This window comes from Dryobates pubescens, chromosome Z (genome assembly GCF_014839835.1).
Source record: "Dryobates pubescens isolate bDryPub1 chromosome Z, bDryPub1.pri, whole genome shotgun sequence".
NCBI classification, from domain to species: Eukaryota; Metazoa; Chordata; class Aves; order Piciformes; family Picidae; genus Dryobates; species Dryobates pubescens.
The window spans coordinates 2,048,602-2,075,483 of record NC_071657.1 but is presented as its reverse complement, the minus strand read 5'-3'; the positions used below and the strand labels follow the sequence as shown (position 1 = coordinate 2,075,483).

General features: G+C 54.6%; 1 protein-coding gene across 1 annotated transcript; it reads right to left on the bottom strand.

Annotated features, from left to right (window-relative positions):
- Nucleotides 1-13,061: 13,061 nt before the first annotated feature.
- On the bottom strand, nucleotides 13,062-19,453 carry SMN1 (survival of motor neuron 1, telomeric). Its single transcript, XM_009901419.2, has 8 exons — nucleotides 19,396-19,453; nucleotides 19,250-19,321; nucleotides 19,018-19,143; nucleotides 18,511-18,684; nucleotides 17,947-18,090; nucleotides 16,191-16,262; nucleotides 15,326-15,439; nucleotides 13,062-13,825 (listed from the first exon to the last, which is right to left on the bottom strand). The coding sequence occupies exons 1-8, from the start codon at nucleotides 19,432-19,434 to the stop codon at nucleotides 13,769-13,771; spliced, it is 798 nt and encodes a 265-aa protein (XP_009899721.1). The 5' UTR covers nucleotides 19,435-19,453; the 3' UTR covers nucleotides 13,062-13,768.
- Between the last annotated feature and the right edge of the window lie 7,429 nt (nucleotides 19,454-26,882).

Sequence of the window (26,882 nt, the reverse complement as noted above, 5' to 3'; positions counted from 1 at the left end):
GCTGGAAGGGACCTTCATCTTGACCAACCCCCAGGCAGTCAGCAGGGACATCCCTAACTGGATCAAGCTACCCAAGGTCATATCAAGCCTGATCTTGAATGCCTCCAAGCACAGGGCCTCAGCTACATCTGTGGGCAACCTGTTCCCATATTTTACCACTCAATGTGAAGAACTTCCTCCTGATGTCCAATCTAGATCTACCCTGCTCCAGTTTCCTGTCCTATGTTTGTAAACAGTCTTGCAGACCTCCTTCAGGTACTGGAAGGCTGCTCTAAGGTCTCCCTGGAGCCTTCTCTTCTCTGAGCTCAACAGCCCCAATTCTTTCAGTCTGTCTTCATAGGAGAGGTGCTCCAGCCCTCTGATCATCTTTGTGGCCTGCTGGATGCCCTCCAGCAGGTCCCATAGTCTTGCTCTTAACAGCCTTGAGGAGAGTTTGAGGGAAGACATAGCTGTTTCTGGTGATGCAATGCTTGTAGGTGCTGAGAAATTAAGCTGTCTTAGGGAGTTGCTCTCAGCCAGCCCACAGCTGGGCCCTTGCTCTAGAGCATAAGTAGTTCCACTTGACTTCAAGAAAAACCTTTCCTTAGAGTGATGGAGTCCTGGAGCAGGCTGCCCAGAGAGACTGTGGAGTCTCCTTCTCTGGAGAGATTCCAAACCCTCCTGGGCAACCTGCTGTGGGTGCCCCTGCTTGAGCACAGGGGTTAGACTGGATGATCTCCAGAGGTCCTTTCAAACCCTCTACCATAATGAGGGTCCCGAAACTAAACTCAGGATCTGGGGAGACAATGCCTGCTCTGGTCCTTCTGCTCATGCTATTGCTGATCCAAGCCAGGATGCTGTCCATATTGTGGCTCATCTTTGGCTGTCTTCTGACCAACCCTTCCAGGTCCTTTTTCTCTGGGCAGCTTTCCAGGCCCTCCACCCTAAGCCTGGAATTTTACATGGGGTTTTGTGTCCCAGGTGCAGTACCTGGCACATTGCTGGGGCAGGACAAGGAGTGATGGGCCCTGCCAGCCTGCTGAGAAGTCTGTTGCCATGTTTCTGAGAGGCCCCTTGAAGTTCTGAAAGGCTGCAAGGTCTCCCTGGAGCCTTCTCTTCCCCAGGCTGAACAAACCTCAACTCTCAGCCTGGTCTAACAGCAGAGGGCTTCCAGCTTTTGTATCATTCTTGGGTCATAAACACAAAGAGCTATATCTGAATGCCCAAACAATGGTGTGCTAGGTGAGCTGAGACACCCTGAGATATGTACAGGGGAGATTGGTACCCACTGGTTGGCAAGATCTTGAGGCATCCCAGGTAGAGCTGTGTTCTTGTGCCTGAGCCAGCTCTGTAATACCTTAGTTTCTAAAATAAAATCCAGCTGTAGAAGCCCAAATGAGATGTCTGGGGGACACCATCAACTGAGGAAGCTCTCATTTGGGTACACAGTTGGTGCTGGTGGAGAGGAGCAAGTTCCTCCTTTGGCAAGACTGAGCTGCTCCACAAACACACAGCAGACTCAGATGCCTATAAACCTCTGTGCTTTCCCTGCCATGAAGCTCCCTGCCCCTTTGACCTCACCCAGCTTTCGGATTTGAGACAAACCAAGTTAAATGAATCCTTTCACACTCCAAATGCCTAGAGCCCACCAACCATGTTCACACCAAGGCTTGCACAGCTGCTTCTAAAGACTTCCATGCCCAAGGCTGAAGTTTGTTGTTTGCTCTGCCCACAAGTGAGGGGAGAGAAGATCTGGGAAGGGGCAAATAGAAAGAGGAGCTTCAGTATCCAGGTTCATAACAGCAAGGAGCTGAGAGTGTGGGAAGAGAGGTGAGCAGGAAGAGGAGGGGGAAGGTGGCTGCAGGGCACAGGCTGCAGCTGCTGCAGCAGAGGTGCTCAGGCCCTTAAGGGGAGGCACAGAGCTCCTGAGTCCTCCTGCACAGGCACAGCAGCTTGGGGTAGAGCCCCTGGCAGAGACATCTCTTGCTGAGCCTGCCCCGGGGGGGTGCTGGCTGCTGCTTCAGCTCCAGCCCCTTCAGAGCTGTCTTCTGCCAGGCTTGTGCTCCTGACTGGCTCCCTGGGGCTGCCAGCTGCAGCCTGTGCTGAGACAGCTGGAGGTGCTCAGTGTCCTCAGCTGGGAAGGCTGCAGGGCAGCATCCATGGCTGCATCCATGGCAGCTGTGTGCAGAGCTGCTTGCTGGGGAGATGGAGGAGAGCAGGGCCCAGCAGGCAGCACCTGGCAGCACCACCACTTCCCTTGTCTGCAGGCCAAGTCTGAGCAGGGCAAGCGTGGAGGAGATGGGGGAAGGCCCAGGCCGGCAGGGCTGAGTGGGAGCCTGGCCCTGACCCAGCTCGGAGGCAGAGGGGCCAGAGGGGCCTGGCTTTGGCAGGCAGGGGAGGCAGCAGCTGCTGGCTGGTGGGAGCTGCTGCCTGGCAAAGGAGAGAAATGATGCAGGGAGGCTCTCAGAGGCTGGCTGCTCTGCCCCTCCCTGCCAGGCAGAGATCAACAGCAGCACAGCATGCAGTGCTGGCACTCACACCTAGCAGCTGGGTACCTGCTCTGCCCCTGTACCTGCAGACATGGGGCTGCTTTGTGAAGCTGCTGGTGCACAGCATGCAGTGCTGGCACTCACACCTAGCAGCTGGGTACCTGCTCTGCCCCTGTGCCTGCAGACATGGGGCTGCTTTGTGAAGCTGCAGGTGGCTGCTGGCTGGGTGAACTCACTGCCAAGTGCAAAGCCTCCTCATTTGACTGCCTGGGAATTTGGTTGTGGAGCCAAAGGCTCTTTGCTCTTTTCCTGCTGGCCTAATCATGGCCACAGCACTGAGTTTTCCTCTCTGGTGGCTCTTTGTCTGGCACCATCCTCCTCTTTCCCAAACTATAGCTCAACAAGGGCTGCAGGACACCTTCAGGCAGGCTCCAGCCCAGAGGAAAGAGGGAGACCTCTTCTTCATGACTGTGTTTGCCTGCACAGGTGACTCTGTGGCTGCCCTTACCCACCTGGAGTGGAGCACACTGTCAGAGAGCTACAGACACACACAGAGGTTTGTAGCTTGGCTGAGCCTCAGTTCCATCAGCCAGCTCTGAAAGGCAAGTGGAGAAGGGGCTGCTGCTCTGGCAGGAGCAGGTCAGGCATTCCCAGCACACCTCACAGCATGCTCCACTCGCATTAAGCACCCTGGCAGCAGCAAAGGAGACTTCCACACTCACCCAAGGATGGGCTCCTGTGAATTCTCCTCTGAATCCAGGGCTGATTTTGTCTGCAATGAGCAAGGGAAGAGTCACCAGAGGTATCAGCAGCCTGCTGCACACCCACAGGCTGACATCTTTCTTTCACAGCCTCCCTCCAGCAGCAGGGGGGATCTCCCACAGCAGACATGGCCACAGAGCAGTCTTCTGTCAGGTCTTTTTCTGGCACACTTCCTTGTGTTTAGTTTCTGCCCTGGCTTGCCAGCAAGCCAAAGAAATAGCAACTTGCTCAAGAAAAGGCTTCCTGCACTGCACAGCAGCTCCCAGAGCAGCTTTCCCCAGCTCTTTCTTTTCTCTTGAGCTGCTGACAGGATTTCCCCACCAAAGCTTCCCCTGATGCCACTTAGCCCTGGCAGTCCTGTAGCCAGGAGCTCTCCCAAGCCAGTGGTATCTCAGTGGTGGTGTGGTTTCAGAGCAACCCCACAAGAACACCCTCCCCAGCAGGCAGATTTGCTGCTCTCTCCCTAGCAAGAGCCTCTGCTCACTTGGGAACAGCTCTGCCATCACCCAGGGCTTGCCCAGCAAATGGCTGGCAGCATTGGCAAATGCCAGCAGCAAGCCAAAGCCAGCAAGGAGTCCTGCTGCCTCCTCTGCAGCACCACACAGCAAGTGCCCAGGCAGCAGCCAGGCAAGGGCAGAGTGTCTGGCTCAGGAGGCTCTTCCTGGGAAGAGCAGGCATGGGAGACTGCTCTGTGCACCGGGGAGACCGCTCTGAACGCTGAGGCCTGAGGCCCTGCTGCTTCTGCTGCAGCCCTGCAAGCTTTTGCATCACAGCAGAGCCCTGCTGGCTGTGTTTGGGACACCAGCAGAGCCACCCAGGATCCTGTGCACCTAAGCACTAAGGGCCTTGTCAGCTGTCCTCTCTCACCAAGGCTCACCACAAGTCCTCATGCTCCATAACCTCTTGCTCAAAGGCTTCATGGATTCATGGAATGGTTTGGGTTTGGAAGGGACCTTAAGGATCATCCAGCTCCAACCTCCATGTGCAGGGACACCTTCCACTAGACTGGATTGCTCGAGGTCTCATCCAAGCTGGCTCTCAACACCTCCAAGGATGGGGAATCCACAACCTTCCTGGGCAACCTGCTCCACTTTCTGACCACTCTCACTGTAAAGAACTTCTTCCTGATCTCCACTCTCAATCTCCACTCTTCAAGCCTCAATCCATTGCCCCTTGTCAGGTCACAACAAGCCCTTGTGAAATGGCCCTCCCCAGCTTTCTTGTAGCTCCCTTCAGGCACTGGAAGGCTGCTCTGAGGTCTCCCTGGAGCCTTGTCTTCTCCAAACTGAACAGACCCAGCTCTTTCAGCCTGTCCACAAAGGCGAAGTGCTCCACTCCTCCCCTGGACCTGCTCTAGCAGTTTTGTTGCATCTTATGCTGGGGACCCCAAAACTGGAGGCAGTGCTGCAGGTGGGGTCTCAGCAGAGCAGAGCAGAGCAGAGCAGAGGGCAGAATCCCCTCCCTGTGCTGCTCTGCCTGCTCTGGATGCAGCTCAGCACTCAGCTGCCTGCTGGGCTGCCAGGGACCACTGCTGGCTCCTGGGGAGTTCGTCAGCAGCTGACATCAACCCCCAAGTCCTCCTCCTCAAGTCTGCTCTCATGTAACTCCTCACCCAGCCTGAGATGGTGCTTGGGATTGCCCTGACCCAGGGGCAGGGGGTTGCACTTGGCCTTTTTGGACTTGCAGGAGTAGCTCAGACAATGTAGAAGCAGCTTTAGCTGTGTCCCTGTCAGAGCACTGTGAGGGAACAAGGATGCACAAAGGCAGCAGCCAGCAGAACCTTTGGCTCGGGTTGGAAGGGACCCCAGAGGTCACCTGCTCCAACCTCCCCACCACGGGCAGGGACACCTCTCAACTGGACTCAGCTGCTCAAGGCCTCATCCTGCATGCCCCTGAACCTCTCCAGGGAAGCAGCATCCACAGCCTCCCTGGGCAGCCCATGCCAGACTCTCCCCACCCTTGTACTGAAGAACTTCTTCCTAAGCCCCAGTCTCAAGCCACTCTCCCTCAGCTTCAAACCATTCCCCCCTGCCCTGTCCCTGGACACCCTCAGGAAAAGTCCTCCTCCAGCCTTCAAGAAGGTTCCCTCCAGCTGCTGGAAGGCAGCTGTAAGGTCCCTGGGGGTCCTGTCCCCTCCAGGCTGGACAACTCCAGCTCCCCCAGCCCATTCCCATGTGGTGTGGGGTCAAAGGCTGGATGATGCCCTAAGCACAGAGAAGTCTTCCAGAAGGAGCAGATCAGCCCAGGGGGGGACAGCCACAAAGTGTCCTTTGTGTTCTTTCATGCCCACAGTCCTGCTCTGCTCCTCTACAGGAATGGCCATCCTTGTTTGCTCTGCCCTCTCCCTCTCTCTCTTCCTGCACTGCACCAAGCTGGTATCTCTCAGGTACTCCTGGGGCAGTTGAGGCTCTCTGCCCTGGGCAGTTGAGGCTCTCTGCCCTGGGCAGCCTGGCTGATTCCTGCTGCCTCCTTCAGGCCTGGGCAGGGAGGTGTGGAGGGAGGGCACTGAGCCCTGGGGGTCTGGCCTGGCTGGGGGGAGGGCTGGGAAGGGTTTTCTGGCCTACTGAGGTTGTTGTAAGGCCAGGTTGGAGAGAACTGGGCTGAGACTGACCATGCATTTGTCTCTCCTGTCTGGGTTTGTGCTGTTGTGTGTAGCTGTGAAGAGAACTTCCATTGAAACTGCCAACTCCTTCCCATCCTGTGGGGAGTGGTTTCCTTTTGCTCTTTGGGAAGGGGGAAAACAGCTTCTGTCCCCTCACACCCAAGACGCCACAGCAGAGCTGCTCCTCTGCTTCACTCCTCCCTGTGGCCCTGCTCTGCACTCCCTCCAACAGCTCTGAGTCCATCCAGGCCTGCAGGCAGTGCTGCAGGAGGGGTCTCAGCAGAGCAGAGGGGCAGAATGCCCTCCCTCTGCTGCAGCTCTCACAAGCCCCAGCCCCCAGCCTCCTGCTGAGGCCAGAGGGTTGTCTGCTCAGAGACTGGCAGCCAGGACCAGAGTCACCAGGGCTGGGAAGGGCTCTTAGGCAATAATGGCCTCTGGAGGGAAACCGAAGGCCTTTGGTTGGGGACTGCATTGCTCTGTGCACTTGGGGGACCTTTGGCCCTCAAGGACTGAAAGAGAGAGAAAGAGCTGGAAAATGTTTCCTTTCATCCTTTCCTTCTGAGGGAGTGACAGATTCAGGGGACAAGGGAAGGCAGCTGATGGCAGCTCCCTGGGCTGAGAGAGTGGGAAGAGAGGTGAGCAGGCAGGGGAGGGGGAAGGTGGCTGCAGGGCACAGGCTGCAGCTGCTGCAGCAGAGGTGCTCAGGCCCTTAAGGGGAGGCACAGAGCTCCTGAGCCCTCCTGCACAGGCACAGCAGCTTGGGGTAGAGCCCCTGGCAGAGGCATCTCTTGCTGAGCCTGCCCCGGGGGGGTGCTGGCTGCTGCTTCAGCTCCAGCCCCTTCAGAGCTGTCTTCTGCCAGGCTTGTGCTCCTGACTGGCTCCCTGGGGCTGCCAGCTGCAGCCTGTGCTGAGACAGCTGGAGGTGCTCAGTGTCCTCAGCTGGGAAGGCTGCAGGGCAGCATCCATGGCTGCATCCATGGCAGCTGTGTGCAGAGCTGCTTGCTGGGGAGATGGAGGAGAGCAGGGCCCAGCAGGCAGCACCTGGCAGCACCACCACTTCCCTTGTCTGCAGGCCAAGTCTGAGCAGGGCAAGCGTGGAGGAGATGGGGGAAGGCCCAGGCCAGCAGGGCTGAGTGGGAGCCTGGCCCTGACCCAGCTCGGAGGCAGAGGGGCCAGAGGGGCCTGGCTTTGGCAGGCAGGGGAGGCAGCAGCTGCTGGCTGGTGGGAGCTGCTGCCTGGCAAAGGAGAGAAATGATGCAGGGAGGCTCTCAGAGGCTGGCTGCTCTGCCCCTCCCTGCCAGGCAGAGATCAACAGCAGCAGTGCTGGGCAGAGCAGCACAGGGCAGGGCAGCAAGGGTGGAATCGGAGGAGGAGAGACCCTGAAGGGCTGCTGCTGAGCAGCTCCTCACTACCTCAGTGCCCACAGGGGTCCCTGCTAATGGGCAGTGCCTGCTCCCACCAGACTGGGGGGAGAGTGGTGAAACACTGAAACAAAGTGCTCAGGGAGGTGGTAGAAGCCCCATTCCTGGCAGCATTCAAGGTCAGCTTGGAAGGGGCCCTCAGCAACCTGCTCCAGCTGCAGACCTCCCTGCTCACTGCGGGGGCTTGGACCGAGCTTTGGAGATTTCTTCCAGCTCAAACCAGTCTCTGATTCTGTGGCCTTCAGAGCTAAGCAGAAGGGAGTTGCCCACTGCCATGACAGGCTTCCACCCTCTGCAGTCCTGCAGCGGTAGCCCAAAGGCTTTGTTGCCTCTTGGGACCTTCCTGGATGCAAGGTACCCCCTGACCACACTACTCAGAGCTGCTGGGTGGCCTTAGGCTGTTCCAGGGTTCAATTTCAGTGCCCACAGGGGGATGCTGCTAATGGGCAGTGCCTGCTCCCACCGTGGTGCTCCTGCAGCTCAGAGGAGCAGCAGCCCAAGGCCTGTGGCTGGTGTGAAGGATGGAGGCAAAACAAGCCCTGAATGCCTCCCCTTTTGCTGCACCCCTGTTTGCCAGGGGAGCATCTTCACCAGGTGTGGGTCCAGTGTTCTCCTCCTTGAGCTATCAACATCCCTGAGCAGCCCTTTCTGTCTGATGGCACAACCCTGGCCAGGTTCAGCTCCAGTGCAGCTTTGCCCTTTCCTGCTGTTGGGACCTGGGTGTCCCTCTGGGCTGGGTCAGGCAGCAGTTCCTGGAGCCAAAGCCAGCAGCTGCTGTCCCTGTGGAACTTGAGCAAGGGCCAGGAGGCTGCAGCTGGAGCAGCAGAGGTGGCTCAGTGGTGCTCAGCTCAGCACAGGGAGGGCCATTGGGTGCTTTGTGCCAAGCCCCACAGCACTGGAATCAGGGCCAGAGCCCCTGCAGGAACACAGGGCCAGGCACCATGGCACCTTGCTGAAGCAAAGGGGCCCTGAGGGCTGGTGCCAGCCCCAGCTGCTGGCCCAGCCCTGCCTTGGGCAGCACCTGGGACATTCTGCTGCTGCTGCCAGCAGGGTGGCTTCCTCTTGGCTGGGGCTGAGCCCCTGGGCTGCCAGCCCTTCTCTCCAGGGGTGCCTGTGGCCCCCCACAGCCCTGCTGGGACATGGGTGGGTTTGTCCCAGCCTCCTGGGCCTCCTGCCGGGGCTGCTTTGGCTGCCTGGGGGTGGAATGGGAGCAGGGTGAGGGCTGCCAGCACCCCCAGCAAGGGCAGCTGTGGAGGTGCTGGGCTGGGCCTGCCTGCTGCTGCCCTGCAGGCTGCGGAAGGGCCCAGGCCAGGCATGGCAGAGCCTGGTCAGGAGGCAGCAGGGCTGGGGGTCATGGCAGGGCTGGGGGTCATGGCAGGGCTGCCCTCCAGGCCCAGTGAGCAGTTCATAGAATCATAGAATTGTCAGGGTTGGAAGGGACCTCAAGGCTCAGCCAGTTCCAGCCCATCAGCCATGGGCAGGGACACCTCACACTGCAGCAGGTTGCTCACAGCCACCTCCAGCCTGGCTGCAAACACCTCCAGAGATGAGGCTTCCACCACCTCCCTGGGCAGCCTGTGCCAGGCTCTCACCACCCTCACCAGGAACAACTTCTTCCTAATATCCAATCCAAATCTACCCATTTCTACTTTTGTTTCATTCCCCATTCCCTAACACTCTAAAAAGTCCCTCCCCAGCTTTCCTGTAGCCCCCTTCAGATGCTGGAAGGCCACAATGAGGTCTCCTGGGAGCCTTCTCTTCTCCAGCCTGCACAACCCCAACTCCCTCAGCCTGTCCTCACAGCAGAGCAGCTCCAGCCCTCTGCTCATCCTCGTGGCCTTGCTCTGGGCACCTTCCAGCACCTCCAGATCCTTCCTGGCACAGAGGCTCCAGCACTGACCCCAGAGCTCCAGCTGTGGTCTCAGCAGAGTGGAGCAGAGGGGCAGAATCCCCTCCCTGCCCTGCTGGCCACACTTCTCTTGCTGCAGCCCAGGCTCTGCTTGGCTCTCTGGGCTGCAAGTGCTCCCTGCTGGCTCCTGTTGAGCTTCTCCTCCCCCAGCACCCCCAAGGCCTTTTCATCAGGGCTGCTCTCCAGCCAGTCCCTGCCCAACCTATATCACTGCCTGGGATTGCCCCTACCCAGCTGCAGGACCTTGCCCTTGGTCTTGTTGAACCTCATGATGTTGTCATGGGCCCAGCTCTGCAGCCTGTCCAGGTCCCTCTGGATGGATCCCTATCCTCCAGCCTGTCTGCTGCACCACACAGCTTGGTGTCATCAGCAGACTTGCTGAGGGTGCACTCAATGCCACTGTTCATGGCACCCACAAAGATGTTGAACAAGACTGGTCCCAGGACTGATCCCTGAGGGACTCCACTTGGCACTGGCCTCCTAGTTGCCCTGAGGATCTTAAATTCTATTGCTTCATGGTCACTGCAGCCAAGGTTATCCCTGAGTCTCACACTGGTGACTACCCTTCCCTACTGGTGAGAACAAGGTCCAGCATAGTTCCTCTACCATTTGGAGGAGGAAGTTGTCATCTCTGCATTCCAGCAGTATCCTGGAATGCTGGTACCTGGCTGTGTTGTCCCTCCAGCAGATGTCAGGGTGGTTGAAATCCCTCACGAGGGCCAGGGCCTGTGAAGGTGAAGCCACTTCTGTTTGCTTGTGGAGTGCCTCATCTGCTTGGTTCTGCTGGTCAGGCGGCCTGTAGCAGACCCATACAGTAACAACACCCTCTGCTGGCTTCCCCCTAATCTCCACCCATACGGTCTCGACCCTCTCATCATCCTTGCCCATGTGGAGCTCCACTGATTTCAGCTGTTCACTGATACAGAGAGCAACACCTTCTCCCCTCCTACCCCTCCTTCCTAAAGAGCTTGGACCCATCTATCCCTACATTCCAGTCATAGGAATCCTCCCACCAGGTTTCAGTAATAGCCACTGTGTCATAGCATTCCAGCAGCACAGTGGCCCTTAATTCATCCTGTTTGTTGCCCCAGCTGTGTGCATTGGCATAGAGGCAATTCAGTTGTGCTGGCTGTGCCACCCTCTTAGGTGAATCCACCTTGATTCCCTTGGAGTGCCCCAGTGCTTCATCCTTGGCTTGCCTCAGGGCAACAAGTGGAGAGCCCTGGCTAGCATCCATCCCTCTGCCTCTGGGGAGCTGCCCCCGTTTGTCACAGGCAAGCATGAGATTAACAACCCCTTCCAATCCAGTTTAAAGCCCATCAATGAGCCCTGCCAACTTCTGCCCTAGAATCCTTTTGCCCGTCTGGGACAGGTGCATCCCACTGGCTGCTTGCAGCTCTGGTGTCCTGTAAACTGAGCTGTGATCATAAAATCCAAAGCCCTGTCGATGACAGCAGTCCCAGAGCCATGAATTGACCTCTTGGCTCTTCCTACATGGTCCTTCATCCATTGCCAATGCCAGAGGGATAGAGGAGAACACAACTTGAGCTCCTGATCCCTTTAGCATTTGCCCCAAGGTCCTGAAGTCTCTTTTAATTGTTCAGAGACTGGGAGGAAGCTAATGTTATGTAAAAAGTCTGTGCTTCTCCCCAAGTCTGTCCTTGTACAGAAGATGGGATTAAAAAGGTAATTACTTTGTCTGTCTAGGAGATAGTTGATGCCTCTGCTTGATGTTAAGAAAAAAAAAGAGCACCAAAGCAAACCACTGCCTTCAGGAGAGGCAGCCACTAAGTGCTACACTGATGTGAATGATCTCATCCTTGAAACGATCACCTCCCCCAGGAATTCAAAACAACCTCCTCACTCTTGTATTGTTAAACTCCCAGTCCTCAAACTCTTACCCTCCTGAAGGCACTGACATGTGCCTAGGTGACCAAGAAGGCTAACAGCATCCTGGCCTGCATCAGCAACCGTGTGGCCAGCAGGAACAGGGCAGAGATTGCTCCCACTGTTAAGGCTGCACCTTGAACCCTAGGTTCAGTTTTGGGCTCCTCCCAAGGACATTGAGGTGCTGGAATAAGTCCAGAGAAGGGTAAGAAAGCTGGGGAAGGATCTAGAGCACCACTGTCGTGGGGAGCAGCTGAGGGACCCAGAGGTGTTCAGTCTGGAGGAAGCTAAGGGAAGACCTTCTCACTCCCTACAACTCCCTGAAAGGAGGCTGGAGCCAGGTGATGATGGTGTCTTCTTCCAGGTAACAAGTGATAGGGTAAGAGGAAAGGCCTCAAGTTGTGCCAGGGGTGGGTTTGACATTAGGAATGATTTCTTCACCACAATTGTCAAGCCCTGGAAGAGGCTACTCAGGGCAGTGGTGGAGTCCCCACCCCTGGAGGGATTTCAAAGCAGTGTGGATGTGGTGCTGCAGGCCATGGTTTAGTGGTGACCTGGCAGTGCTGGGTTAATGAGTGGCAGTGATAATCTTGAAAGAACCATTTTGGTTGCAAGAGACAGGATGCTAACTCTGACAGACAGAGCCTTCAGAGTGGCTGAGGGAAGTTAAGATGATGTCTTTCCTTTTTTGCTCAGTTCTTTGTGGGAAAACTGATTTTTAACATGACAGCAGGAAAAGGAACTGAACAAAGGCAGCAAAGTTCAGGTCTGTATTTGGCTGTTTTCCCTGAACAGCAAACCAGCAGCATGAACTACACTGCTGTCCAGCTTTGTGGCTGCAGCCTGTTTTGCAAGTCCTAAGGCTGCAAAGGCTGACATCGAGGTCTGTGCTTACCAACAGCCTTCCACAGCCTTCGGGCTGCAAAGGCTGACACCAAGGTCTGTGCTTAACAGCCTTCAGGCTGCAAAGGCTGACACCAAGGTCTGTGCTTAACAGCCTTCAGGCTGCAAAGGCTGACATCGAGGTCTGTGCTTACCACAGCCTTCCACAGCCTTCGGGCTGCAAAGGCTGACACCAAGGTCTGTGCTTAACAGCCTTCAGGCTGCAAAGGCTGACATCGAGGTCTGTGCTTACCACAGCCTTCCACAGCCTTCGGGCTGCAAAGGCTGACATTGAGGTCTGTGCTTACCAACAGCCTTCAGGCTGCAAAGGCTGACATCGAGGTCTGTGCTTACCAACAGCCTTCAGGCTGCAAAGGCTGACATCGAGGTCTGTGCTTACCAACAGCTTTCCTTCTGCTTCTAGTTTGCTTTTCCTGGTACTCAGGAAAAGGCCACACAGCAGAACTTCCTGGTCTAGTTCAGCCATTCATCCAAGAGAAAAACATCTACAGAAACTAAAACCAAAAACCACCCCAAAACAAACCACTTTATTAACAATCATTTGTTTGGGAAGAGACTGGGTGGGGTGCTTGGTGCCATGGTTTAGTTGATTAGATGGTGTTAGGTGATAGGTTAGGATCAATGATCTCAAAGGTCTTTTCCAACCTGGTTAATTCTATTCTAACTAAGCATTTCTAAATCCACATGGATCCTAAGAATCTTTTCTCTTTTGTTTAGCATGGTGGAGCCACTGCCAACATTCTGTTCCTGTCACAAGGAACTGCTGATTCTGGTGCTGCCACTCAAGCCAAAAGCCTAGGGAATAGAAGAGGTGTCAGAACAAGAGGTAAATGGAATGTAATCCAGTGGGTTTAGAAGACTTTATATCACATGGTTAAAAAAGGGTTAGTTGTTTCAAGGGGAGTCAAAAAAATATTGCTGCAGAAGTTTCAGAATTGTCTGAACAGGTCCTCAGGGAACAGCTCATTTCAATGCACAAATAATTAGGAGTCTCAAGTTACTCACTGTCAGGGAGAGTTGAATGATAAGAAAATATTAAGGTTAACTGTCTTAATTAAAGCCCCATCTTCACCATCAGCCACCTGTGCACAAGTGACACACACACACACACCCCTCTCAGGGGGCAAGGCTGGTGTCTGGCTTTAAGAGAGAAGCAAGAACTTGTGTACAAGAGTTTGGGTGTTGGTTTAGTTTTGCTTTTTTAACAATGAATTGTTCAATTGCACAGAGAAAAAAAAAAATCAGAAAAGACAAATCCCCAAATGAATACAGTTTTGTCCTAAAAGAAACTGGACAATGTGCCATAAAACTCTGGTGACTTCCAACTAAAAGCACAGGCAATGAAGCAGTGAGAACAGAACTGCTCAACCACATCCAACTGAAGTGTTTCTTGCCCTGAAAACAAAGCTCAGCTACAGAAGCTGCATCTGTACAGCAGCAGCTGCTCCTCAAGAGGTATACATGGGTGAAGCAGCTGCATTTCACTGAACCACCTCGTTTCCCCAACAAGCAGCTCATCACAGATCAAGCCAGCTGTGCTGTGACTCCTGATGTAGAGATGCTGTGGTTTCAACCTTTCATCAGAGCAATAAAACACTTTTCTTCCTCCTGGACAAAGAAAGACCATTTCATAGCAAAGGAGCGGACGCTGGCAGAAGTGGTCGTGGTAGAGCCATACTGGTGGGAAGTCCTGAAGCTCACAGCTCCTGCACTGAATTAAAAACCCTGTTGAGAGCCTTCTAAACAAATTGGTGGATCTTCATTTAGCACAAAACTGCAATAGTGACAATCCTTCAAACCAAGGATGGGTATTCAGTTACTTTGCATCTGTCTCTCTCGCCATCGCTGCTTCCATACGGCCTTGCTTTAAACCCTAAGGGATAAAAGTCAGTGAGATCTTGGTTTTACTGACATGGAAATAAAACACTTTACTCACACAACAAAATAACCTATCTTCTTTTTTTTTTTTGGGTTGTTTTTCAAGTAATTTACAACTCTGGGATAGCTTTTACCTCAGAATGGGCAGTTTAGAAAGGAAGGAAGCCAAACTACAAGTCGCCTTTATCACCAGTGGCTCTACAGAGCTGTTTCAAACAGGCATTTCTCACCCCACTGAAAGCCAATTAGAGCAAGCCACAATGACAAACAATCTCAAGCAAGACACTCCCAAAGCAGTCTTCTGAAAATGCCACATTGGCACCAAATTCCCCCCTTTACCACTTCCCCAGTAAGAAGAGTTTAATTCCTCCTGTAAATGTCCTTCAAGTGTACAAAGGAAAACAGGAAGCAATACTCTGTGTCACTGACATCACCTGCTGGACCTTCACAGTCACCTGAAAGGGAGATGGATCATTATTTCTACTGCTATTTTACATGTTAGCCACAAGCCAGCAGCTTTCTTTTGTAGCTGAGGCAGCCAATGGCATCCTGGGATACATTAAAAGTGTGGCCACCAGTTCCAGGGAGATTCTCCTCCTGCTCTACTCACCCCTAGGGAGGCCACTTCTGGAGAAGTGTGTCCAGTTCAAGAGAGGCAGGGAACTACTGGAGATACTCCAGCAGATGCTACCAAGATGAGGGGCCTGGAGCATCTCTGTGAGAAGTAAAGGCTGAGAGCCCCTGGGGCTGTTGAGCCTGGAGAAGAGCAGTCCCAGAGGGGATCTGAGCAATGGTGATCAGTATTTAAAGGGTGGGGGGCAAGAGGATGGGGCCAGACTCTTGTCACTGGTGCCAAGTGACAGGACAAGGGGGGAACAGGCACCATCTGGAACCCAGGAGGTTCCAGCTGAACATGAGGAAAAGCTCCTTTGCTGCAGGCTGCCCAGAGAGGTTGTGGAGTCTCTGGAGAGATTCCCCAGCGGGACCCTGTGGAACCTGCTCTGGGTGCCCCAGCAGAAGGGGGCTGGACTAGAAGGTCTCTAGAGGTCCCTACCTACACCTGTGAGGCTGAGATTCGGCGATTACTGATGAATGGCCTCTGCAAAAATGCCAAACCTGCTCCTGACCACAATTCTGATCACCAACACTGAAAGGATACAGACAGAAGACTGCCTAATAAGAAACATGTTCAGCTTTACTCCACTTTTGTAACAGAACTGGCCGGTTTGGAATGGCCACAAAACTGGCTAGAGAAGTACCTGCTGGGACCCCTCCAGTGAAACAGAACTGAGACAGCATTGACTGGTTGATGTGACCCCTTGTCAGGGGCAATAAAACATGCACAATGCAAAACACCCTTAGAATTTATCTACCATCACTTACCATAAGAGGTATGAAAAACATCCCTCCCTGTCTTAACTTCTTGCTGAAAAAGGCAGCAGCCAACACAAAAGCAAACCCACAAAGATACTTCAAGGCAACAAGCAGCACATACCAGGTAATACCCAGTGTGGTAACCACTCATGTACCAGGACATCAACATGCTCCCCAGGGCTTCATCATCCTCAAGTGCATCTGGACTTGGGAATTGTGGTGGAGGAGGAATCATCTAAGAAGGCAGAGATGTCTGTGTCAGTAGGCAACACACCAGGTTAGACAGCAACACATTCACCAAACCAACCAACCAACCCCAATCAAAACACAAAGCTGAAATAGGAACTAATCCTCAAAGCATCTGCTGAAAGGGAGGCCACTAAGATGGTGTTTCCTGAAAAATGTAATTCCTAAAGCCTGGGACAGGAGAAGGTTCCTGTAGCTTGACTGTGCATAAAGTTAACATGGGAAAACACTTACCTGGATCAGTGAAATGCTGTTAGTCAAATTACAACTGAAAATGAAGGTGGTGAAGCACTGGAGCAGGCTATCCAGAGAGACTGTAGAGTCTCCTTCCCTGGAGAGCTTCCAACCCCACCTGGCCATTGTGATCCTAGGCAAGCTGCTGTGGGTGCCCCTGCTTTAGCAAGGGGCATTACCTTCCCCTATGATGCTGGGATTCTGTGATTACTGATGAACAGCCCCTGCTAAAATGCCAAACCTGCTCCCAAACCAGGTACTGATCACAGTGACATGTAAGGGGTTGTTTCTTCAAATCACCTTTACCAACAGCAGGTTCCCTGTCACAAAAGCAAGTGCACAGCAGCCCCTGTGCATTAGATTGCTGTAATACAGTACTTTACAAACTGCTGGGAGGATGCAGACTCCAAACACAGAAACACAGGTGGTGAGCACCTCCAGTTAGAAAAGCTGAGCTCACCAATACTCATCCCTGACACTTTCTTTCTCCTCCCTCCATCACTTACCGGTGGTGCTGGTGGGAAGGCTGGGGGCCAGAAAGGTGCAAAAAGTGGAGATGTCGACCATTTTGATCCAGGCTACAAAGAGGGGAGGGCAAAAAAACCACACAAAGCAACAGTGGAAATTAAAAAGATATCTCAAGTGTCAGTATTTTATTTAGGAGAATTATTTGAGGCACCCTCAAACTAAACATGCCTCAAACTAAAGGCAACAGATCCCAGCCACGTAATGAAACAGCCTCAACTCACAGCAGCCTGTTCCTGGCATTATTTTCTTAATGGGAAAGTAAAACTGAGATGATACCTGCTGCTGAGGCCAACTGTGTCCTAGTTTATAGGAGCATTTTTAGAAAGCCCTTTTTTTTGTCCCTAAATAGAGGCCAGCACTTACACCCTTACACAAAGCACAGCTGGTACTGTCCACAGGCTAAACAGAGAATCCCTCTGCTCCTGTGTAGCCACACAGGCACAACTAAATTCCACTAGACTTGTGAATGCCTTAGACACTAATCTATTGATGTGAGAGGGGAACAAAACCACACCAAAAACATACAAGAGAAAATCTTGGGCAAACAGTAATATTTAAAACCAGAATGCTGCATTTAACTGCACAGTAATATTTTTTAGACCCCTGCACAAGAGGGAAAATGAAGAGTGCATCAATACTGCTCTCAGAGCTTCTATGACATCTGGGCCTCACTTTTGCTGCTTTCAATGCCCTGTATGGAGAAGCATACCTGGAAAGCTGCCCAGCACAGAAAGACCTGGGGCTAGTGATTCTCAGCTGGCTGAAAATGAGCCAGCAGCGTGCTCAGGTGGCAGAGAAGGCCAACAGCATCCTGGCATGGATAAGCAATAGTGTGGCCAGCAGGGGTAGGGAAGTGATCACGCCCCTGCACTGGGCATTGGTGAGAGCACACCTTGAATCTGGGGTTCAGTTTTTGGGGCTCCTCACTACAAGGTTATTGGGGAGCCAGAACATGTCCAGAGAAGGGCAACAAAGCTGGTGAAGGGTCTGGAGAACAGGGCTGGAGAGGAGCAGGTGAGGCACCTGGGATACCTGAGTCTGGAGAAGGTTGAGAGGAGACATTATTGCTCTCTACAACTCCCTGAAAAGAGGCTGGAGCCAGGTGGAGGTTGGTCTCTTCTCACAAGTGAAAAGTGATAGGACAAGAGGAAAGAGCCTCAACTTGCATCAAGGAAGGTGTAGGTTGGACATTAGAAGACAAATTCCTCACTGAAAGGATTCTCAAACACTGCAACAGTCTTCCCAGGGAGATGGTTGAATACCCATCCCTAGAGGTGTTTAAAGGAAGCAGAGATGTGGTGCTGAAGGACATGATTTTGCACCAGCCTTGGCAGAGCTTAGAGAATGGTTGGACTTGATCTTGAAGGTCTTTTCCACTGAAAATGATTTTACCCTACACTAATTTGCTAGGAAAAGCACAATCATAAAACATTAACAGCACTGCCACAGTCCATGGATCAACATCCCTTTTAAGTCATAAGGCAAGTGCAAAGCAGGTGTTACCTGGAGAGGTTTTCCTCACTAGACAGCAGCACTGTGAAAGGGCTGCACTGTGTCCAGGTTATTACAAAGTGACAAACCAGTGGGTTCTAAGAGGTGTGCCTGCACATCCATCCTCAAAATGCCGTTGTTTGGTTTCCAGACAATGATGAACATCATCCTGTTGCCTCTGAGCTTATAACTGCACCAGGCTTAGAGTGGCACACAGATTCTTTCAGTTAAGGCTGAGCTTACCCTTCCCAGTCCTGGGGCTTCTAGTGGTGTTGAACAATGTAGGTTTGGAGAGTGGAACCTTCCTTTTGTGCAGCTGTTTTTGTTTCGAGGGGATTGGGAAGACTTTTCACTTTCATCTGTTGAGCATGGAACATCATTTTCATTCTAGGAAACCAAGACATTTTTTGATGAGATGCACTACAGAAGAATACACAGCAATCACTTTCAGTGTGATAAAGCTTGGGAGAGCCACATCCACATCCTTCCCTCTCTGAAGCCTTCCCAGTCCCACTCAGGAGAGATCTTACAGCCCCATAATGCCATTTCATTTGTTGTTTTAGCTGTTGTCTTTCATGTGTGAATTTCTTCTTGTTCCCTCCCTTTCTCTCATGCTGAATTCAAGATGTTTTCATTCCCTCCATCAGCTTGGGCCCATTCACAATGGAATCTGGCACCCAGTCTCACTCTGGCTACTGCCAGTGGTATCAGAAATACTGCTAGAGTTGACTCCCTCCAGTTCTCCCTTCCTTTTCAGAAGAGTTAAAGAGCACCCCTCACCTCCCCAGAACTCCCCATCCCATTTACTGTTTCACTGCTGGTTGGAGGAAGTAAATCACACAGGTTCTGCTCCTCCTGGTTTCCATATCCCGTGTAAGTTATGACACAGGTGCCTCTCTTCTGGTTGATGGAGGTGATAGATGCCAAGTACACATTCCCATCCTCAGACCAAACAGCACTACAGCTGTCACCAACTTTCCACTGCAACAGAAGCAGGAGAAGCAAGTAAATGCCTGCAACAATGCTCAGAGGGAAAGGTGCCTTTTTTTGAGATACCTTTTGTCCCAAGCATGAGAGACCTCCCACCCACCAAGTTTTACCTTTGTAAATACAAATATACACAAGGTTTGTGTAAATACAAATACAAACAGCACAGAATGGTATTTGCTCAATGTAACCCATAAAGGACCTTCACAGCATTATCACCCACCACCCCCCTTTTTGCATGTGCTTCTCAAGGGGGTGAAAAAGCTACTTTGAGGTATTTCAGAGAAGCAAAACACACAGCAGAAGCACATTTACAGGCGACTTAACCGGTTGCAGCGCGACTGTGCCGTTCTTCTTCCGATTTCTGTTCTTTTTGTTGTTTTTCCTCTTCATCCCCAGGCGCTGCTCCTGCTTGTCTGAGGCTTCCGAACACTCTCCGTTCTTTAAAGCGTTCTTCGGTGAAAAAAAAAAAAAAAGGAAAAGGGGAAAACTATAAAAGGCAACACAAGGCCCTGAACCCAGGGTCCCACCGCGGCCGGGTCCCCCCCCATCCCCTTACCTTAAAGGAGGCCACCGCCTTGTCGTACGCCTTGATAAGCGCCGTGTCGTCCCACACATCCGAATCATCGCTCTGCGGAGGCCACAGACCGCATTATAACCGCTCCGCGGCCCCGGGCCCACCTCACCACCCCTCCCAACGCTCACCTGTCCGGTCCCACGCCGGAACAAGACCTGCTCCGCCATGGCACGGCCCGAGCCCCGCTGCGCCTCCCTCAGCGCGGGCGCCCTGCGTCACTTCCGGCGCGACGCACGAGAGGGAAGGGGCTTGCAGCACCACCGGAAAAGCATGGGCGGCGCGCCCAGAGTGGGGGGCCGGGGCAGAGAGGCCGAGCGGGGGGGCGGGGGGCAGGACAGAGAGGGCGAGCGAGAGGGAGGGGCGGGGCAGAGAGGCCGAGCGGGGGGGCGGGGGGCAGGACAGAGAGGGCGAGCGAGAGGGTGGGACGGGGCAGAGAGGCCGAGCGGGTGGGGGTGGGACGGGGCAGAGAGGCCGAGCTGGGGGGTTGAGAGAGGGGGGCTGGGGCAGAAAGGCTGAGCGAGAGGGAGGGGCGGGGCAGAGAGGCCGAGCGAGAGGGAGGGACGGGGCAGAGAGGCCGAGCGAGAGGGAGGGGCGGGGCAGAGAGGCCGAGCGAGAGGGAGGGGCGGGGCAGAGAGGCCGAGCGAGAGGGAGGGGCGGGGCAGAGAGGCCGAGCGAGAGGGAGGGGCGGGGCAGAGAGGCCGAGCGAGAGGGAGGGGCGGGGCAGAGAGGCCGAGCGAGAGGGAGGGGCGGGGCAGAGAGGCCGAGCGAGAGGGAGGGGCGGGGCAGAGAGGCCGAGCGGGGGGGGGGTGCGGGGCAGAGAGGCCGAGCGAGAGGGAGGGGCGGGGCAGAGAGGCCGAGCGAGAGGGAGGGGCGGGGCAGAGAGGCCGAGCGAGAGGGAGGGGCGGGGCAGAGAGGCCGAGCGGGGGGGGGGGTGCGGGGCAGAGAGGCCGAGCGAGAGGGAGGGGCGGGGCAGAGAGGCCGAGCGGGGGGGGGGTGCGGGGCAGAGAGGCCGAGCGAGAGGGAGGGGCGGGGCAGAGAGGCCGAGCGAGAGGGAGGGGCGGGGCAGAGAGGCCGAGCGAGAGGGAGGGGCGGGGCAGAGAGGCCGAGCGAGAGGGAGGGGCGGGGCAGAGAGGCCGAGCGAGAGGGAGGGGCGGGGCAGAGAGGCCGAGCGAGAGGGAGGGGCGGGGCAGAGAGGCCGAGCGAGAGGGAGGGGCGGGGCAGAGAGGCCGAGCGAGAGGGAGGGGCGGGGCAGAGAGGCCGAGCGAGAGGGAGGGGCGGGGCAGAGAGGCCGAGCGAGAGGGAGGGGCGGGGCAGAGAGGCCGAGCGAGAGGGAGGGGCGGGGCAGAGAGGCCGAGCGAGAGGGAGGGGCGGGGCAGAGAGGCCGAGCGAGAGGGAGGGGCGGGGCAGAGAGGCCGAGCGAGAGGGAGGGGCGGGGCAGAGAGGCCGAGCTGGGGGGTTGAGAGCGGGGGGCTGGGGCAGAAAGGCTGAGCGGGGGATCAAGAGCAGGGGATGATGCAGAAGGGCCAGGTGGGGTGAGAGTGGGGAGCCAAGGCAGATACACAGATTGCATTGGGAGAGACCCTCAAAGGTCATCTTTTGTCCAACCCCCCTGCAGTCAGCAGGGACCCAGGCTGTCCAGGGCCACATCAAGCCTGATCTTGAATGTCTCCAGGGATGGGGCCTCAGCCACAGGCCAACCAGTTCAGTGTTTCAACACTCTCACTGTGAAGAACTTCCTTCTGGTGCCCAGCCTGCATCTGCCCTGCTCCAGTTGCAAACCATTGTCTCTCAGGCATCTGTGAGGACAGTTCTTACAGAAAAGAGAAAGAATTGGTACAGCTGGTCTTAGAGCAGATATTTCTCCAATGAAATTGTTTAGAATAATCTTTAGTTTTCCCTTTTACACCCAGTAGTGATTTACTTATATTTTTCTGCTTTTCTGCTCAAATGCTGTAGCAAAACTTCAGAGGCATAGCCTGAAGCCACCACAGAAGCTCAACAACTGCCAAGTGTAGGGAACTGCACCCGTGGGGGGATAACACCATGCATCAGCACTAGCTGGGGGCTGACCTGCTGCAAAGCAGCTCTTTGGGAGTCCTGGTGGACAACAGGATGACCATGAGCCTGCAACACACCCCTGTGGCCCAGAAGTCCAGTGCTGCCCTGGGATGCATGAGGAGCGTGGCCAGCAGGTTCAGGGAGGTTGTGTTCCCCACCTACTCTGTGCTGGTGAGGCTGCATCTGGAGTATTGTGTCCAGTTCTGGGCTCCCCAGGTCAAGAAGGACCTCAAATAACTGCTTGAGAGGGTACAGCAAAGGGCTACAAACATCTCTATTACAAGAAAAGCTGAGAGGCTTGAGGCTTTTTAGACTGGACAATAGATGTCTGAGGGGGGATCTTAGCAGTGCTTACAGGGTGGGTGTCAGGAGGATGGGGCCAGTCTTTATGCAGTGGTGCACAGTGACAGGATGAGGAGTAAAGGGCACAAACAATGAGCATAGGGAATTCCATCTAAACAGGAGGAGGAACTTCCTTACTTTGAGTGGTAGAGGACTGAAATAGGCTGACCAGAGAAATGGTGGAGTCCCTGTTTCTGGACTAATTACAAACCTGCCTGTGCAGCCTTCTCTAGGTGAACCTGCTCTGGCAGGGGGTTGGACATGATGATCCCCAGAGATCCCTTCCTATCATTCAGTGATTCTGTCCTATCACTGCAGGCTTTTCTAAACAGCCCCTTCCCAGCCTTCCTTAGGGCCCCTCAGGCACTGAAATGCTGCTATAAGGTCTCCCTGGTGCCTTCTCCAGGCTGACCAACTCCATCTCTTTCAACCCATCCTCATAGCAGAGGTGCTCAGCCCTCTGATAATCTTCTTGTTCCCCCCTCTGGAGCTGCTCCAGCAGGCCCATGTCCCTCTTGTGTTTGGGGACCCATAGCTGGACACAGCATTCCAGGTGAAGTCTCCCCAGAGGGGCAGGATCCCCTCTCTCCATCTCTGGCCATACTGCTTTTGTGCAGCCCAGGCTGCCATTGCCCCTCTGGGCTGCCAGTGCTCTTTGCTGGCTTATGGGCAGCTTCTCACCCATCAGCACTCCCAAGCCCTTTTCTGCAGGGCTGCTTCTCAATCTCATCATCCCCCAGCCTGGATTGATACTGAAGGTTTGCCCTGGCCTAGGTACAGGACCTTGCACTCTACCTTATTGAACTTCATGAGATTCTCCTTAGCCCATTTCTTCAGCTTGTCCAGTTTGGCATCATGTCCTTCAGGCTTAACATCTTGGTATCATCTGCCAGCCCGCTGAGGGTGTGTAGGAATCCTGTCTGGATGCAAACCACCTTGTGATTGTATCAAGAACCGAGATATGTCCCAACAAAGGATAAGATCTGCTCACCAGAGAGTAGCTGCCCAGGAAGGGGACTGTGAAAAGCCCCTCTGGAACGTCCATCAGCAGCTAAGATTGTTGTGAACGACCTGCTTGATGTGTCAGCTCTGCTCACCAGAGAGCACACCTGGCAGGCACACATGCATCAATGTGACTGGGGTGAAGGGGGAAGCTGTGATGGGAAAAACTGGATAGAAGAGACTGAGCTGTACCAGCTTGGGTGTGGAGGAGACATCACCACGCAGCCTGGAAGCAGCAGCCCAGGAATCCTCTCCACCACCACCAAGGAAGGAACAGGGTGTGCCCTGAGTTTTGCCTGCTGTAAGAGGAACAGAAGAACTCCTGGAGAAGAGAGAAGAGCTCTACTGAGAAACACGAGGAGGATGCTCAGAGAAAGGAAAAAACATCTCCCTCTCTTTCTCCAGCTGAGGACTGGGCAAGCTGACAAGGATGGACCCTGGGACATCTCCATCTCCCTCCTCTCCTCCAAGCCAAAGCGGCAGCAGCCTTCCTTGGACCTGTTCCAGCTAAAGAAAGTATCTGGGGTGGTGGTGGTGTGTGTGTGATAATAAGATTCCTTTCCTGCTCCCCTCTTTCTCCATTTCTTTCTCTCTCCCCCCCCCCCCCCCCCCTTTTCTGTTCAATTATCCTTTAATAAATAGCTTTTGATATTTGACCTCGTTTGTGCCTTAATTTCAGAACACAGGAGAAGAACTTTTAGAGCTTAGTCTCTTTCCCCCTCCGGACCGAGGCAGGGTGTCCTCAGTCTTTGTATCATTGGGCCGGCTCTCAGGTGGGCCAGCTGGGAGTAGCAGGCCCTCTCCCCTCCCCCCCCAATGGCTTAATTAATCACCAGCTGCAGGTGTTGCATCAGCAGAGCTCCCCTGAAGCCCATTAACAAACAGTTAAGAAGGACGTGGACCCGCTGGGGTGGGTCTAGTGGAAGGCTACAAAGATGATCAGAGCACCTCACTGAGAGAGCTGGGGTTGTTGAGTTTGGAGAAGGCATCAGGGAGACCTTGCAGCCTTCCTGCACCTGAAAGGGTCCTATGAGAAAGCTGGTGAGGGACTCTTTCCAAGGCCATTTAGCACTAGGACAAGGGCCAATCATCTGAAACTAGAGCAAAGGCAGATTTAGACTGGACATTAGGAAGAGGTTCTTCAGTATGAGGAAGGTGGAACAGTCAAACAGCTTCCCAGAGAAGTGGTGGAGCTCTGAGCAGCCTGATGTAGTTGGGGTGTCCCTGATAACTGCGGGGGGGGGGCTGACAAGATGACCTCCAGAAGGCACCTTCCAAGCCAGTCACCAAGTCCCCACAGGTGATGGGTTGCAGTGTGCCCTGAGGGGTACATGGTGATGTCACCTGTGACTAGGTGCTCCTCACAGCTCACCCAAGTGTTACCCAGTGACTCCTGCTGCCAAACAAGGGTGTTGGTGCTGATGGCTGTGCTCAGGGTGGTGTTGGTGGCAGCTCTGGGAGCCCAGCCTCAGAGCCCTGCCAGGCTCAGGCTGCCAGGGCAGCCAGGAGGCAAGCCTGCAGTAGCAGAGGTGGTCAGGGCAGGGAAACCTCAGCCTGGGCAGCTGGGAGGGTTCCTTCCCAAGGGCCACGGGCATGCTTCCAGCTGTGCCTGGGCCAGCCCATGCCCATAGCATCTCTTTACTTTCTAGCACACCAGCTGCTGCTGCAGCCCCAGGGAGAGGGAGCAGCCAGACATCCCCTGCTCCCCACAGCCCTCCACAACACAAGGAGGGCACGGCCATGGAGCTGGACACCCCCTGCACAATCTGCCAGGAGGGCTGGGAGGATGCCAGCTCTGTGCTGCCAAGCCTGCAGCAGTCCTACAGATTCTGCATGGAGCAGCTCCAGGTGCCCCCTCTGACAGGGGAGAATCTCCTCCATCCTGCACAAGCTGCAGGCTGATGATGACTATGAGGAGGTCATCATGGCACACTGCCTGCAGCATCAGAGCCACTGGGTGCCAGGCAGGAGCAGCTCCTGGCCCTGCAGCTGCCCACAGCCCTGCAGCACCACAAGCAGAGGCTGTGGGGATGGTGCCTGGGGCTCCTCTAGGTGCCGTGTGGGCTGGCAGCTGGGCATCCCTTTTCTGGCAGCACCAGGAGCTGGGGAGCATGTTTAGGAGAAGGCCTTCCCAGGCAGCCCTGGGAGAGGAGCTGCTCATACCCTGCTGGTTCTCTTCAGCCTGGAGCAAGAAGTTGCTGCAGCAGCTGCTGGTGGCCTCCCTGGAGAGCCACACAGCCAGCTTGGTGCAACAGCCCATGGAGGGGCCTGTGCAGAGCTGCAGCTGGGAGGACTGCAGGATCTGCTGGTCCTGGAGGACAGCCTTGCTGCCAGAGGCCAGGAGGGCAGCTCTGTGTCTCAGTCCAGAGAGGAAAAGAGTTCTTTTGAATATTCCCATGTTATGAAATTAGAGGCACAAATGAGGCCAAAATATCAACAGCCCTCGAGGCTATTTATTACACAAATGAAGTGGATGGATCAGAAGGGGAGAGAGAGCAAACAGAGAGGGAGAGAAGAGGAAAGGAATCATATTACCACACCCCTCACCCCACCCCCCAAGATAGTTTGAGTCTGTGTAGGAAAGGTGCTGCAGCTTTGGATGTAGAGGAGACGTTGGGTCTGTAGAGGAAGGGTGCTGCAGCTTTGGCTGCAGAAGAGATGCTGTCCTTGTTGGCTGTGCTGTCCTCTGAGCAGCCTCTTCAGCTCCATGAGTTGTAGAAGGTGAAACTTAGGCCACAGAGAGAGGGTTCCCCTTGGTCTGCTTCTTCCAGGCTCCATGGGGATGTCTCTGTCATTCTTCTCTCCTGGTATCCTCTCTTGTTTTTCTTCAGAGCAGCATTGCCCTGGGCTTTTCCCTCTCTCCTGATTTCCTTCCCAGCAGCATTGTCTAGGTCTTTTCCTTCTCCTCCTTTCCTTCTCCTGTGTTTTCCTTCTCCTGAGCCAGCAGTTGCTCAGATCTTTTATACAGTCTTTAGGTATGTATATTCCAGGGAGCATCGATTGGCCCCTGCCCATTTCCAGGGCAGCTGCAGTCTGCTGAGCAATGCTTATCTATGCACCTTCCCCAGGGTCATTCCAGTGACAACTGCCCAATACACATCAGCTGCTGTCTGGGCAAGCAGCAAAGGTGATTTTGTCTTTGTGAGTCACATCAAATGGGACAAGATTTAGTCTCTCACAGTGTGCACTGGAGCTGAACCTAGCCAGGGTTGTGCCATCAGACAGAAAGGGCTGCTCAGGGATGTTGATAGCTCAAGGAGGAGAACACTGGACCCACACCTGGTGAAGATGCTCCCCTGGCAAACAGGGGTGCAGCAAAAGGGGAGGCATTCAGGGCTTGTTTTGCCTCCATCCTTCACACCAGCCACAGGCCTTGGGCTGCTGCTCCTCTGAGCTGCAGGAGCACCACGGTGGGAGCAGGCACTGCCCATTAGCAGCATCCCCCTGTGGGCACTGAAATTGAACCCTGGAACAGCCTAAGGCCACCCAGCAGCTCTGAGTAGTGTGGCCAGGGGGTACCTTGCATCCAGGAAGGTCCCAAGAGGCAACAAAGCCTTTGGGCTACTGCTGCAGGACTGCAGAGGGTGGAAGCCTGTCATGGCAGTGGGCAACTCCCTTCTGCTTAGCTCTGAAGGCCACAGAATCAGAGACTGGTTTGAGCTGGAAGAAATCTCCAAAGCTCGGTCCAAGCCCCCGCAGTGAGCAGGGAGGTCTGCAGCTGGAGCAGGTTGCTGAGGGCCCCTTCCAAGCTGACCTTGAATGCTGCCAGGAATGGGGCTTCTACCACCTCCCTGAGCACTTTGTTTCAGTGTTTCACCACTCTCCCCCCAGTCTGGTGGGAGCAGGCACTGCCCATTAGCAGGGACCCCTGTGGGCACTGAGGTAGTGAGGAGCTGCTCAGCAGCAGCCCTTCAGGGTCTCTCCTCCTCCGATTCCACCCTTGCTGCCCTGCCCTGTGCTGCTCTGCCCAGCACTGCTGCTGTTGATCTCTGCCTGGCAGGGAGGGGCAGAGCAGCCAGCCTCTGAGAGCCTCCCTGCATCATTTCTCTCCTTTGCCAGGCAGCAGCTCCCACCAGCCAGCAGCTGCTGCCTCCCCTGCCTGCCAAAGCCAGGCCCCTCTGGCCCCTCTGCCTCCGAGCTGGGTCAGGGCCAGGCTCCCACTCAGCCCTGCCGGCCTGGGCCTTCCCCCATCTCCTCCACGCTTGCCCTGCTC

What these genes read in the sequence shown, in the direction of transcription:
- SMN1 (XM_009901419.2), bottom strand. Translation starts at nt 19,434, where the DNA reads ATGGCGGAGCAGGTCTTGTTCCGGCGTGGGACCGGACAG. An exon ending in TCCGGCGTGGGACCGGACAG is followed by an intron (nt 19,322 to 19,395) that starts GTGAGCGTTGGG and finishes TGGCCTCCGCAG; the next exon opens with AGCGATGATTCGGATGTGTG. An exon ending in GCACAGTCGCGCTGCAACCG is followed by an intron (nt 18,685 to 19,017) that starts GTTAAGTCGCCT and finishes CTTCTGTTGCAG; the next exon opens with TGGAAAGTTGGTGACAGCTG.